Genomic DNA, 16,143 nt, shown 5'->3' with positions numbered 1-16,143 from the left:
CAACCCTTACATTCAGTCCTGATAGCAATTATTCACTATTGAACCACAAGAGTCTTATTCCCATCTCCTTTCACCAGTCTCATCCAGACAGGTTGAAAACCGCTCAGTGGAGATTCTACCTTCCCCTGTACCCTCTGGAACTAGGCTTCCTCTTGAGAGCTTGTAAACCAGTCACTTCTTGCCTTTGTAGACCCCCACTCCCCATTTTGGCTAGCCAATGTCTAAGTTGCCCATCCCTGTCAACCCTGTGTACCAACGGGGTAGAAATGATTCTCACTGTAAAGACTCATTCCCTCTTTTGAGCTACTACATCCATAAGTAGAAGTCAAGTTCATCAATTTGTTGCAGATTACTCTTTTTTTTCCTCTTCTTTCATCCTCTAGTCAAGTTCTGTTCATCCAGTCATTGAAGCCAAGTCAAGTGGGTACTACCTGCAAGTATCGGTGTTCTTTTGCAGCTCCCCTCACCTTATATCAGCTGGACACTTCCCTCTCCACTCTAGTCCTCTGTCCCTAGGTCTTGCCGTACTGCTGGCCAACCAGGTCTCAACCCAGGTTGACAGAAGTCTATTGAACGTGGTCAGACTCAGCTCACAACTTCATTGCTGTTTTTCCCCTTCTTCCCCTTATCGGTTGACCAATGTGATCACCAACAAGACCACCTGCCTTCTCATGTATTCCCTATTCCCTTGAGTCACTGTCTTAGAAGGGGGTTTTCCCTGAGGGGACCTGATAGATTTTTAAACTAAAGACACATACAGATTTACCCAACTAAGTATGAGATGACACTGAATACTGAATTAGGGATGGTAATTTGTAATCATTGGTGCAACTGCCATAGAGGGAAATATTGCAAAGGCCAAAAAGGTCACTTTAACTGCATACTAAACATGTAATTCATAGGCATCTGGTGGAGGCATAGTTGGAAGTTCTCGAATCCAGTGACAAGAGTAAGAAATGGCATTAGAGGACTAGTCAAAGAAAAGATGGTGAGGGATTATGAGCACCCAATATTCCCATGAGACTGTTTATAATTTTTCCATCCAAGAAACTGAACTGATGTCAAGGATGGAGCTTCATTGTAAGAGACTGAGTATCCATTGTGTTTACATCAAAGTTGAAAACAGAGAGAAGCATTAGAGGTCCTATAGGCCAGTGTTCTCTCAGGTGATAGGTGGTGCCCAGAAGGTTAAGAGTGACATTCTCAGAGTTAAGAAAGGAACTCTATGTAGCTATGAGTGCCAGAGGTTGTTTCCCTGACTACAATGGATAGAGATTAAAAGACGTTTCCTTACTCCCTCTTTAGTTTTGCTGGTGATTTCCTGGATGGGGACAGTTCTTTTGAATGCTGTTCCACAGATCCCCTGACAGGTTCTCACTTTACCTGTCGTCGAAGTCCCAGACTCCTCACCAACGGCTACTACATTTGGACAGAAGACAGTTTCCTGTGTGACAAAGATGGCAATGTAACTCTGAGCCCATCCCAGACTAGTGTTATCTACAAGGAGAATCTCGTTAGGTGAGTAGGGGATACTACTGAAAAAAAATCTGAAGTCCAATATATCCATTAATTATTCATTCATTCATTTGCTCATTCAACAGTCTTGTGTAGGGACCCCATTATTTATCTTGATTTTAGGAATACAAAGGCTAATAAAGGGCAAGGATAACTACCATGTAAGCAAACGAAAATAATGAATGATTGGTACAGGTACTAACATAGAAATCTGTACAAGGTGCAGTGGAAAGGATAACGAAAGGAAACCAGTGTTATTTGGGAACTGATGGTGGAGAACACAGAAGATGATTTCAGTCTTAAAAACTGAAGAACTCTAATTTAAATGGAAGGAGGTGGGAGGATTCCCACAGAGAAAGAACAGTCTTGGAGTTCAGACAAACCCTCATTCAATCTGGAGAATGGTAAGTAGTTTGGCAGGTTGCTCTGCAAAAGAGAAGCAGCACTGTGGGAAGGGTAGCATGGAGGGAGTGGAATTCTTGTCTAAAGAAACTGGGCTTTATTTTGTAGATAAAGAAGAAACATTGACAAATGGTCACATGTGTTCTTAGAGACAGTACTGATTACAATATAGAAGATGGGCTGGCAGGCATGTGGATGCATGAATAAGGTGAAGGGGCAAAATTGGAGGCACAGTATCCAGGAATTGACAGAAAGCAGTATTGGCCATGATAAAAGAGTGGGGATGGGGAAGATGGATATAAGGGATGGTGTATTGGATTGAATAGTGCTCCCCTTCCCAAATTCATGTCTTCCATAGAGCCACAGATTATAACCTTATTAGGAAGCAGAGTCTTAATTACTTAAGGTACTGTCACACTACAGTAGTGTTGGCACTAAATCCGAAATGACTGGTGTCCTTCTAAGAGAAAGAGAGGACACAGACAAAGAGGAAGTCACCAAGTGACAATGAAAGCAAAGATTGCAGTGATAGGTTTACAAGTCATGGAACATTAAGAATTACTGGAGCACCAGAAGCTAAAAGAAGGGCAAACAACAGATTTTTCCTTAGAGCCTTCATGGAGAACATAACCCTGGTGACATTTTGATTTTGAACTTTGACTTTTTTAATTGTGTGAGAATAGATTTCTATTGTTTTGCCCCTCTCAATTTGTGGCACTTTGCTATGACACCGCAAGGAGTCTAATACAGATTTTGGTAATAAGAAGTGGGGTTCTGAAATAGTTAAAACTGTGAAAGTAGCTTTGCAATTGGGTAATGGTTAGAAGTTAGAAGAAACTTGGTTACATGATAGGAAAAACTTAGATTGCTTCAAAGGGACTGTTTGTACCAATATGAATGTTAAAGGCAATTCTGGTAAGAGTTCAGAAGAAGTGAGGAGAGCTTCAGAGTTTTTATCATTTTTGAAAATATGTATAGTATAAAGGATAGAATGTTGTTAGAAATATAAACATTAAAGGTTCCTGGTGAAGTGGTTAGATGGAAATGACAAACATGCTATTGGAAACTGAAGGAAAGGTGATCCCTGTTATGAAGTGGCAGAGAACTTGGCTGAATTGCAAGGTGATGCATTTGGACATTTAGCTGAGGAATTTTTGAAGAAAGGGTAGAAGGTGTAGGTTTCTCCTTGCTGCTTATAGTAGTAATATCTGAGCAGAAAGAGGTGGCATGAGACAGGAACTACTAAGCAAAAGGGAACCAGAACTTGAAGATTTGGAAAATTTTCAGCCAATACATATTACAAAACAATGCAAAACAAAAAAAAGGGAAGGGATGTTCTGAAGAGAGCATCAAGGGTGTGGCTGGCATTTTTAATAGAGAGTAGGCATGTTAGAGCTCCTGAATTGTGTTGTTTAAGCCACTGTTTTTGGTACTTTGCTAAGATAGCCACAGAAAATGAATACATGGAGTCAAGAGATAGGACTTGGGCACTTTTTGAGGATGAGTACAATGTTGTTCCTCTTCAATTTGTCATTCCCAGCATAGTAAACCATACAGCTGTCAGATTCACAGTCTCCAATACCAGTCCACTTCAGCTCACTGATTCCTAGGATACTGATCTTTATGTATTCCATTTCATTTTTTATGACTTCTAATTTTCCTAGATTCACACTTTATAACTCCACGTTCTATTAATGGATGTTGGCTGCTTCTTCTTCTCATTTTGTATCATATCACCATCAGAAATGAAAGTCCAGAAAGATTTACTCCATCCAAGTCATTACAGTTGCCTCTACATTGAGTAGACAGCTCTTCCACAGTTGTATGTTGAGTACCTTTCAACCTAAGAGTCTCATCTTCAGGCACTATATCAGATGAAGTTTTATTGCTATTCACAAGGCTTCATTCACCATTTCTTTCAGAAGTAAATTTCCAAGTCCTTTTTTCTAGTCTGTCTTGGTCTGGAAGCTGTTCTGGAACTTGTCAACCATGGGTGGCCATGTTAATAGTTGGAATACAGTAGGATAGTTTCCAGTATCACAGGAACATGCAAACCATCGTATTACAACAAACTGATCAGTGAGTAATGGAACACTTATTAACAACCTGTGGTATGTAGATGACGCATTCTTCCTTGCTGAAAGCCAAGAGGACTTGAAGATCTTACTGATGAAGATCTAACACTAGCTCAGTATGGATTATAACTCAACATAAAGAAAACAAAAATCCTCACAACTGGACCAATAAGGAACATCATGATAAACAGAGAAAAGACTGAAGTTGTCAAGAATTTCATTTTATTTGAAGCCACAACCAATGCTCATGGAAGCAGCCATCAAGAGATCAAATGATGTATTGCATTTGGCAAATTTGTTGTAAAAGACCTTTTAGAGATTTAAAAAGTAAAGCTGTTAGTTTGAGGACTAAAGTGTACCTTGGTATTTTCAATCACCTCATATGCATACAAAAGCTGGAGAATGAATAAGGAAAACTGAAGGAGAATGAATAGAAAAACTGAAGGAGAAGGAATGCATTTGAATTATGGTGATGGTGAAGAATATTGAATATACCATGGACTACCAGAAGAACAAACATCTCTGTCTTAGAAGTGAGGATGGGACTTTGTCACACATGTTTTGGACATGTTATCCAGAGGAACCAGTCTCTGGAGATGGACCTCATGTTTCATAAAGTAAAGTATTAGTGAAAAAGAGGAAGGCCCTCAAAGAGATGGATTGATACAGTAGCAGCAACAAAGGCCTCAAAAATTATTGTGAGAATGGCACAGGACGAGGCAGTGTGTCATTCTATTGAATGCAGGTTGAATCTACTTCCAAAAAACTAGCCATTGAAAACCCTATGTAGTACAGTCTTATTCTGACATACATGGGGTACCATGAGTCAGAACTGCTCCAAGAAAACTGGTTTGGTTCTGTTGGTTTTAAACCTTACGTTCAAGCTCCCCAACCGTTCCTCAGAAACTCTATACAGGGTCACTATGCGTTGGAACCCACTAGACGGCACTTAACAACAATAACAACATGTCAGAATTATTCTTTCCTTTCTCCCATCCTTGATTGTGAAATTTTGCAAACAAGTCTTTGTCTTTAGTCTCAGTATCCTCGCCTTGACTGTCGGGGACCGGCCTCGACATAGGGGTTCAGTTCACGAGGAGGAGATACCTGGCGGAGATAGAGATAGCGAAAGAATACACAGACAGACAGGAGGAGGGAGACAAGGAGGTATCCAGAAACCAGGGTGGATGCATCACTGGTGGGCAGACTTGGGACTACAGGCATCGTGGCCTCTGCAGGCAGCAACTCACTGCCCTGCAATCTTTACTGCATGCCCTCCAACTTGTAATGCACACCTGGGGAGGCCTGGGCCTCTGTTTTATTTAGGGGAGGAGCTTCACACCAAGCTGGGAGGGACTAAAACAGGATACAGCTAACATCATTAATTTTCCAGACATTCAGGTAACTTTACATCGTACTTCACTGGTTTGAATCCCAGGCCCACAACTTGGTTTTTCAGGCCCAATTAACATATCTATAGCACATGAGCTCAGTTGGGGGAAGGTGAGAGGTAAGGACAAAAGTTTGGGTGGAGTCCTGCTGTTTTAACTTCCTGAGCCAGGTTTTCAGGAACTTGGCTGAATAACTTGCACTTGGGAGAGATTCAGGGAAGACGGCTTTTTTTGTCTGTAGAACAAAGAACTGTGAAGTAGCTAAGATATTTTTAGTTAATCCTTTGGAGAAAGGCTTGACCTTTGAAACCTTTAGTCTTGGCTTTAGGAGGTTCTAATATTTCTCTGTGGATAATAAGGGCTCATATTTGCAATTAATAAAACATAACTGGATATTAAGATGAAAAACAATTTGCCAGTAACTGCCAAGTGGCTAGATCTGTTACACTTGGGCCTATAGGGCCTCGAACCTCTGACCAGGCCTACACGGTCTGCAACACTTGACAAGCTGTAGGAAGTCAGGCAACATCGGTAGGTTTCATGGGCTGAATAATGAAATAAGGTGTATGAACTTGGTCTGGGTAATTGTGTTCTGCACATCAAATCAGTTTCACTAAAGTCTCTGCTTTGGACCTGAGGTCACTACCGTTCAGTTTCCACCATATCCCTTTCATTTCTTTCCAGAATATTTAGGAGAAAAAAGAGGAGCCGCCGTGACCTCTCGTCTCTCTTCAGTCTCAGCGCCTCTAAGTCCTGGCTACGCGGAAGGATCTTTGGTGATGCCAGCTCTTCCCCAAGTGAGGACATCTGGTTTGAAGGGCTTAGAAGACTGGACACTTACCATTGCGATGAAAACAGTGAGCTCAAATCCCCTTTCCATTGTGAAATACCTTTTCTAAGTGAATAATGTTAACCACATGGCCCTGTTGTTGTTGTTAAGTGCTGTGGAGTTGGTTCTGACTCATAGCAACTCTTTATAGGGTTTCCAAAGAGCATCTGGTAGGTTTGAACCACCAACCTTTTGATTAGCAGTCCAGTGCTTATCCTACAGTGCCACACACATGTAAAGTCCAGAGAAGATAGAAATTTTGATCAAGATGATTGGCCACATTTTCAAAATTCACCTATTGCTGTCCTCACACTACTCAAATGACACAAATGCATGATTGTCATTGTTGTTAAGTGCCGTTGAGTCAGTTCCGACTTAAAGCAACCCTGTATAGGGTTTCCAAGGAACGGCTGGTAAGTTTCAACTGCCTGTGTACATTATTAAATTAGTAATACCTGAAAAATATTCACACATTCCCAATGTGTGTTTTTCATATGGGTAGAAAAAGGATGCCAAAGTCAGATTTAGATGACCTGTATTCAACCCAGTTGGGGTACAATTCAACCCAGTTGGGGTACAAAGTGGTAGGCCTTGAACTCAATGAATAAGGAAGACCATAGAAGAATTGATGCATTTGAGTTATGGTGTGTTGTTGCTGTTATTGTTAAGTGCCGTCAAGGAGGTTCCAACTCATAGAGACCCTGTATTGTGTTTCCAACAAGCAGTTGGTGAGCTTCAAACAGATTTTGCAGTCCAGCACATTAACTCACAGCACCACACCTGGTTGGAAAAGTATATTAGGGGTACCATGGGCTACTAGAAAAACAAACAAATCTGTGCTGGAAGAAGTACAACCAGAATGCTCCTTAGAAGCCAGGATGGCCAAACTTCGTCTTTCTTATTTTGGACATATTATCAGGAGTGACCAATTCCTGAAGAAGGACATCATGCTTGATAAAATGGAGGGACAGCAAAAAAGAGGGGGACCCCCAATGATAGATTTGGCACTGTGGCAGCAGCAATGGGCTCAAGTGTAGCAGCAATTGTGAGGATGATGCGGGACCAGGCAGTGTTTTGTTCTGTTGTGCACGGGGTCGCAGTACATCAGAACCGACTTAATGGCAGCTAACAACAATGGGCCTGGAACTATGCCTTACCTTCACCATCCTATTTAATTCTTATGCTATACATACAGCCAGACCTGGGAGCTGTTGTGGGTTCCCAACCACCACAATAAAGCCACTATTACAATAGAGCTAGTCTCAGGAATAGTTTGGCATTCCAGTGCATGTAAAAGTTATGTGGACTTTCAACTGTAGTCCATGAAGTATGCAATGTTGTTGGTAAGTGCCGTCAAGTCGGTTTTGACTCAGTGACCCTGTGTAGGGTTCTCGAGGGTAGCCTGATGAGAAAGTTGGATACATTGTAAGAATAACCAACAAGGAAAATGGACAAGTAAGCACATGCTGTTGGAAAAACTGGTGCCAATAGACTTCCTTGTTGCAGGGTTACCACAAACCTTCAATTTGTTTTAAAAAGATAAGAAAGCAATACCCATGAAGTGCAATAAAACAAGGTATGCCAGTATTATGTTTAGAAAACGTGGGCATGGAGAGTGAGTCAAGTAACCTATCCAATGTGCCCACACTGGAACTTGAATACAAGACCTGGCTGAAGCTGAGAGTCCTTCAGAGATTAAGACTCTCTAATGCTCTTGTTTTCACAAAGTTAGAACAATGGCAGAGCGTTGGGCTGCAAAGTAAAAGCCAGTTGCAGTTGAATCCATTGTGACCCAGAGGAACCCCACTTGTGTCAGAGTGCAGGTATACTCCACAGTTTGCCTGTAGCTGAGTTTTCAGGAATAGAACAGCAGGTCTTTCTCCCCAAACACCTCAGGGGGGCACTCAAACCTCTGAACTTTTGTCAGCAGCTAAGCACATGACCGAAGTCTTGGTGTGGCACTAGATGATAAGCACTGGACTGGTAACCACAAAGCCGGTGGTTCAAACCCACTAGCTGCTCCTTGGAAACCCTATTCAGGGTTGCTATGGGTCAGAAACAACTCCATGGCACCAAACAACAGCATGGTGCAAACGGTTCATGTACTTGTTAAGTGCTATCCACTTAGTTCCAACTCATAGCAATCCTGCATAAGACTTCCAAGGAGCAGCTGGTGGGCATGAAGTGCCATCCTTGCGGTTAGCAGTCCAGAACTTGTCCTACAGTGCCACACCAGGACTTCACATGTGCTGTTTCTGAGGAATGGCTGCTGAATTTGAACTTTCAACCTTGCTGCTCAAACCAACCTTGAGATTGAGTGCTTATCCTACGGCGCCACACTGGGACTCCTATATTTGGCACAAATTAAACAGTCTTATTTTCATTATGGAGTCCTGGTGTGGTGCTGTGGGTTAATGCAAAGTCGGTTTCATCCACAATGTCTGCCATTCCAGCTCATCAGCTGTTCCTTGGAAACTCTATACAAGGGTTGCTATGTGTCCGAACCGACTCAATAGCACTTAACAACAACAACATTTTGATTGTATTTATTTTTACATTACTTTCTTTCTAAGGCATTAAGCTTTTGATAAAAACATTTCTTAAAAAGTACAAGTGTCATTTGATATAAGCAGAAGAAGCTATTAAGTGGCTAAGATCAAGTGGTTCTGGGAGATGGCAAAAACCAGCAATATGATAGTTGGCTGATGAGCATTTGAGAATCAGTGTTCTAAAGGACGATACCACATATTTGGAAATTTGGAAACTTGGCAATCAGCATCCAGTTTTCCCTTCAAAACAAGTCCTAACAATTTTACTTCCATTGGGCCACAGTAGTGCTGTACAAGCCTGGGCTTTGTTGTTCAAATTCTCCTGGCTCCCAAATACTTTCTATATATAACCAGGCAGCCCACTCCCAAATTAGTAATTAGTCAAACGGGAGCACACACTTTGAAAGCTCTCATCCCTGCTGTCAACTGTAATCAGACGTCCTGTTTTCTGGATTTACGCACGGTCCCGTGACTTTTATCGGCAATTTACTTTTTCTCTGGAAACATCGCCTAGCCAGAAAACTCAAGAACTCAAAATTCATTTGGTTTGCTGTTTTCTCTTGGTGCAAAGGACACAATCAGAACATACTTTGCTGATTTTCTCTTGCTTCATTTTTAGGCTAAAAGGAATCTTTTTCTTGCCTCTTTTGTTCGTCCTTAGCTCACCCCTTCCACAGCTGTGTTGAGACACCTTTGCTCATCAGTGGCAATTCATTCTTTACCCACCACAGTTTGCAGCTCCTCAGAATCCCCCTACTACAATCTCGGATATGTTTCCAAAGCCTGCGAGTCATGTTGAAAAGAAGACAGCTTCTTGTGCCCGGAGGACCAAATAGGATGCCCTGCTCTGATTCCATCACCCTAGGGAAAGCAAAGATGGCTTCAAGCAGGCCACCCAACCTTGAAGTGTGTTGTTTTTGGACTCCTGGTGTGGTGCTGTAGTATCAACACTGGACTTCGAACTCACAAAGTCAGCAGTTCAAACCTACCAGTTGCTCCTTGGCAACACTATACAGGACTGCTATGAGTCAGGAGTGGACAGCGCTTAACAACTTAACAACAATGCCACACCCATAAATATCTTTAATTGTAACATCTGAATGTGGCTTTCTGCACTCCTTCATTGCTGTTGATAGGTAATCTCAAGTCAGTTTCAACTCACAGGAACCCTATGGAACAACAGCATGAAACCCTATCTGGTCCTGTACCCTCTTTACACTGGTTATGTTTGAGTCCATTGTTGCAATCACTATGTCAATACATCTCCTTGAGGGTCTTTCTCTTTTTCGCTGACCCTCTACCAGGAGCCCTGGTAGCACAGTGGTTGCTAGTTGTCCGGTTAACTGAAAGTCCAGCAGTTCAAATCTACCAGTTGCTCCACAGGAGAAAGATGAGATTTTCTGCTCCTGTAAAGATTTACAGCCTTGGAAACCCAGTACAGGGTCCTTATGAGCTGGAACTGACTCCACAGCATACAACCACCACCTACTGTACCAAACATGATGTCCTTCTCCAGGGACTGGCCCCTCCTGATGATCTGTCCAAAGTATATGAGACAGTATCTCACCATCCTCACTCCGAAGGGGCATTCTGGATGTAGTTCCTCCAAGACAGGTTTGTTCATTCCTCTGGCAGTCCAGGATACTTTCAGTATTCTTCTCCAACACCATAATTCAAATGCATTGATTCTACTACAGTCTTCCTTATTCATGGTCCAGCTTTTATATTCATACAAGACGATTGAAAATACCATGGCTTGGGTCAGGTGCACCTTAGTCCTCAAAGTGACATCTTTGCTCTTCAACACATTGAAGAGGTCTTTTGCAGCAGATTTACCCACTGCATCACATATTCTGATTTCTTGACTGCTGCTTCCATGACCTTGACTATGGATTCCAGCAAAATGAGATATCAAACCCCTCAAAATACCCACTTTACATGCAAGGAGATGGCAATGTTGTGCTTGAAAGAAATAGAACCATCTTTCTTAAATATAAGGGCTTAGATATTCTTAATACTCCAATTCTTAATTCTCAACATTCCAATTCTTGCTTAAATTGTAAGGTAAGGCAAATGATCAAGAGATATTTTTGGCCAATAATCAAAATACTGGAGTTTCAAGTTTACCTACAGGTGTTGTGGAAGGCAGGCCTGGGAAATGACTTCCAAAATCTCAGCCTGGAGAGTACAATTCTGCTCTGACACATGTAGGGTCATCATGAGTCAGAATTGAGTTGATGGCAACTGGTTTTAAACCAGAATTCAATATATCAGGAGAAACAGAATAAAGTAAGTTTCTTCAAATATAATGTTCTCATTCACTTACTACCAGTGGCAATTCCAGCTCACTGGGACACACTGCACATTGAGGATTTCTGAGGCTCTGGTAGCGTAGTGGTTATGAATTGGGCTGTGAACCTTAAGGTCAGTGGTTCGAAACTATCAGCTGCTCCGTGGGAGAAAGATGAGGCTTTCTACTCCCGTAAAGATTTACACCCTCGGAAGCCCTGTACAGGGTCGCTATGGGTCAGAACTGACTCAATGGCACTTAACAACAACAACAACAAAATCTTTTTTTGGTGCAGAAAGCCTTATCTTTCTCCTGTGGTGTGGCTCGTGAATTTGAATTGCTGACCTTGGGGTTATCAGTCCAGTGCCTATGCTACAGTATCACACCAGGAATATAATGCTATCATAGGCTGTTTAAAGGAGTCCTGGTGGAATAGTGGGTTACGTGTTGGACTGCTAACTGCTAGGTCAGTAGTTCGAATCCACCAGCAGCTTTGCAGGAGAAAGATGAGGCGTTCTGCTTTCATAAATGTTTACAGCTTTGGGAACCCTATGAGTTGTAACTGACTCAACAGCACACAACCACCACCAAGGCCACGTAGGAAGCCTGGTGGCCCAGTGGTTAAAGCACTTGGCTGGGTACCAGAAAGTTGGCTGGGAGCCAGACTCACCAGCCGCTCCTCAGGAGAAAGATGTGGCTGTCTGCTTCTGTAAGGATTACAATCACGGGTCCACGAGGAGTACTGCTACTCTGTCCTGTAGACTCTGTGAGCTCCAATGTACTTCATGGCCGTGGGTTTGTTTTAGGGCTATTTGATTAACTGTTTCATGCGTGATGATCCTGCTATTTATTGTTAAGGGTGAAGGAAAAATTAAATGTCAGTTAGAAGAAGTATGAATTGAGACCAAATCATGTCTCTTCAGATATGGAAAATAACTTGGTCATTTTTTTTTTTTTAATGTTAGGCTTTTTCTTGTCTGTTTAGTGCTCTCTCTCTCTCTCTCTCTCTCTCTCTCTCTTTTTTAGAAGATTCAGTATAAAACTCCTAGAGTCCCACACAGGGTTAAAACCTTCATTCCATCCAGCTCTCAGTGCTTGGCTGCATGTTCAACAGAGGGGCTTCATGGAACAGCATCGGGGTATCTTTTCAGGGTAGGGGGACACTGTGGGACACACACATGTACATATATGCACTCACACATACACACAAATTCATACATACGTACACACATGCACTCATATATACACACATAGGCACTCACCCAATTATATACAAATAAACAAATGAACACAAAAATAACTTACACACTCACTCACATACACAAATAAACACATGCACACATACATACACACATGCACTCATATGCACACACACAAACACATTCATACTATCACAAACATACACAAATAAGCACATGCGTACACACATGCACTGATGGGTACGCACAGGACACTCCCACAGACAGAACTCTTCTGCCTTCTAGGAGGTGATTTGGACTGTTCTTCTCTGGCTGGTGACTGGGCGTTGGAGGAACCGAGGGCAGAGTTGCCAGCTGCCTCATCTCGCAGATACTCAGCATCTCTTTCTCCGAGAGGAATTTCCCATGACTCACCCCTCCAGTCCCAGCTGACGGCATCTGAACGTTTCCACAAGAACACTTTGGATCATTCAAGTGAGTTTGTAGGTTTGCTTTTTTCCAATTTAAGGAATTTTTCCTTTTGGGACCTGGGAACAGCTCAGACATGACTCATGGACGCTCAGCGACTGGTACCAACCTGTGTGAGGAGGGGCTCAGGGTGCTGCCAGAGCCGAGCAGAGGCGGTGACAGGCCTCAAAGGCTGGCTCTGTGGTTCTTTGTGTAATCTCTTCAAGTTCTGAAGAAATGTGGCAACGTGTTAGATGCTTATAAGGCTGAGGACTGGGGGCATGGGTGTGGATTATTTTACTCTTGGTGCTTGTACAAAGGGTAAGCATAAAGAACCATCCTTGTAGGCTGTATCTCTGGACAGTCAGAAGATGAAAAGGCATTTATCTGGAGCAATTCTGAAGCAAGCCCAACAAGCACTTAACCTCTGGTTTGCTCTTGTACGACTTGCCATCAAGCAGACAGGGGTTCATCAAATCACCCCATGAAGCACCAAAGCCCAGCTCATACTCCAGCTCTTCAGCTGTAACTGTGAAACATTGACCAAACCCTCTGACACTTTATGTTTTCATCTGTAAAATGGTGAAAATTTGAGTTCCTCTCCAGCTGCTCCTCAGAAACCAGATCCAGCGTCACTATGAGTTGAAACCAACTTGCCAGCACTTAATAAAAACAGCACCACCTTTTCACAAAGGAGCTGCGAACTGAAAGGTTGGCATTTGACCTCATGGTGGCGTCAATGGAAGAAGACCTGGCAGTCTGCTCCCAATAAATCCTTGTTATTGTTACGTGCCAACAAGTTGATCTGGACTCATAGCAACCCTGCACCAAGTTTCTGAGGAGCAGTTGGTGGGATTGAACCATCGACCTTGGGGTTCCCAGTCTAGTGCTGATTCTATAGCACCACACCAGGAGTCCACAGGAAACCCTATAGGGAAGTTTCCATTCTGTCACATGGTGTCATATGAGGTCAGAATCAACTTGGCATAGAACAATAGTAACAGCAGGACACAAACAGTGACTACTCAAGAAAAGTGAGGTTCAGGCTGCATACGACTGCTCTACAAGGAAAACTCAAAAAGCAGGGAGGTGATTTCCCAAGGAAAATATATAGGAGGCACCCAGGTGGCTCTAAGGGTTAAACATTGGTTGTTAACCACAGCTGTGCCGAGGTAGAAAGATGTGGCAGTCTGCTTCCTGAAAGATTACAGTCTCGATGGGGGCAGTTCTACTCTGTCCTCTAGAGTCATTGTAACTCAGAAGTGACTCAACAGTAGTGGATTTTGGGGGGTTATCAACCAAGAATAGGAAATAGCTGCCCACTATTCTCAGTGAGTTAACAGGCTAGTGGAAAATCGCGAGAACTACAGAGAAGAGTGGTTTTACTGCAGTCTGGGCAGCGTTGATGAGGCAGCCTGGGGTACTATGGGAACACTGAGAGGGACTAGCTAAGAATCTAGGCAGAGTGGGAGAAATCAAAATAGATTTGCCAAAGAAGGCGACATTTGAACCAAGCCATCATTGTAGTTGAGGGCCGTTGAGTTGATTTCAACTCACAGGCTCTCCAGGGCTTTAAATCTTTGTGCGAGCAGATAGCCTTCTATTTCTCCTACAGAATGGCTGGTGGGCTTGAAGTGTGGACTTTGTGGGTCACAGTCCAGTGGACAACTGAAGGGATGTGTCAATGAACAGTTTGCCCCAAGTCACACAACTTCCATCTTTGTGGAAATTAAATTTAAACACAGACCCCCTTCAGTCTTCATGTCTCATGATCAACAATTTTTTTGAACCAGATTTGTTCTGTGAAGAAATACTTCACAAATTCCACGTGGGACCTGGAAGAGCTAAAGGAGTATGGCACTGTAGGATAAGCACTGGACCGCAAGGTCAGTTTGAACCACAATTCAAGCTTACCAGCCATTCCTTGGAAACCCAGGGTCACTATTATTCAGAACCAACACGACGGCACTTAACGACCACCCATCACCGCCGAGGATAAAACACATTTTAGAAGGGTGGCTCGGTGTTCAATTGAACCCATGGCCGCTTCCTTAAATCACAGCACACACGAAAGGCCATACATCTGCACTGACATATTTTACACCGACTTTCGTCCGCATGCCCAGTCTTCAGTATCCCGCCACATTATGGACTAAGCAGGCTTTGTTAGCAGAATCTTCATTCACAGTATGAAGAGCAAAATGTAAGTGCAGTCACATCATTGAGTCAGCCCAAGTTTTGAGTAACTGTTGCAAAATCAAGCATTTGAAGCGTTTGGCAGAAATTAAATTGGGGTCTGTTTGTGCTCTCTTTTAGGGCATTACCTGGTAATCATTAAGCCAGTTTTGATTACATTTAGGTGATGATAGTAATATAGATAGTCCCCGATTTACAACGTATTCGAGTTATGATGACTTACACTGACTACTGTCATTTTTAATGATTTGTGAATGTTATGTATGCACGTATGTACTAAAATATAGCTGCAAGTTTACATGCAATGTTTCCAAGCTCACAGACAAATAAAGATCAGATTTATAAAGATACTGATAATTAAAGGTGCTGTGGAAACAGGACATCCAACATGTGAAAACCCATCTATAAAAGAGCTGTAGTAAGCAGGGGACTACCTGTCCTCAGACTCATGACTGGTTTAACTTTGATGATTGTAAGTGTTCAATAAATGGAGTTTGTGAAATGAAAGCTTTGACATCTTTTCAACTCTGGTACTAAACCACTGAAAAAATTTCCTGAGAGCAAAGAATTTTACTAAGGGAAATAGTTCCTTTTGCCTTGTACATTATTCTCCTTTTTCGTTGACCAATTTCAGAGCAAACATGATGTTCCAGCCACACATGGATATATCTTGCCTCTGGCACCTCTGAATTGTGTGACCTTGGGCAGAGTTGATCATTTCTCTGAGAACTGGTCTTTTCATCTGCAGAACTAGGATCATGGGATTTAACTTTCCAGGATGGTTGTGCTGCTTAAATGAACGGATGCTTGGCAGCCCTTTGTAAGGCACGCCACAAATTCTAGGCATTATCATCATAGCAACCCTCACCTCCACCCTGTTATCATCTTTAGAGTTAGATTTCTGACATTAGCGTGAACTCTACAAAACCTTTTCTCTTGCATTGAAGCAAAAGGTAAAACCCATACTGTAAAAATAGCATAATTATCATCGTATATTTCAGTGGTAGCATAGTGGATTATGAGCTGGGCTGCTACCACAAGGTCAGCAGTTCAAATCCACCAGCTGCTCCGAGGGAGAAAGATGGGGTTTTGTGCTCCCATAAAGATTTACAGCCTTGAGAACCCGATATAGGGTCGCTATAAGTCAAAACCCATCTTGGTGGCACACCACCACAAATTTTCAGTGATGTTATTGTTGTTCTTGTGTGCTGCAGAGTCAGTTCCAACCCATAGAGAATTTTCATCGATAG

General features: G+C 42.5%; 1 protein-coding gene across 1 annotated transcript in view; it reads left to right on the top strand.

Moving 5' to 3' along the window:
• TMEM71 (transmembrane protein 71) overlaps positions 1-16,143 on the top strand; it is a 29,922-nt gene that overhangs the window by 6,791 nt on the left and 6,988 nt on the right. Inside the window, exons 3-5 of the mRNA XM_006830844.1 lie at positions 1,306-1,518; positions 6,125-6,240; positions 12,536-12,724. Coding sequence (XP_006830907.1) covers positions 1,306-1,518; positions 6,125-6,240; positions 12,536-12,724 — 518 coding nt within the window. The remainder of the gene's footprint in view (positions 1-1,305; positions 1,519-6,124; positions 6,241-12,535; positions 12,725-16,143) is intronic.

This window comes from Chrysochloris asiatica, unplaced genomic scaffold (genome assembly GCF_000296735.1).
Source record: "Chrysochloris asiatica unplaced genomic scaffold, ChrAsi1.0 scaffold00001, whole genome shotgun sequence".
Lineage (NCBI taxonomy): Eukaryota > Metazoa > Chordata > Mammalia > Afrosoricida > Chrysochloridae > Chrysochloris > Chrysochloris asiatica.
Note: the sequence above shows the minus strand (reverse complement) of the source record. Positions and strands in the feature narration are given on the sequence as shown.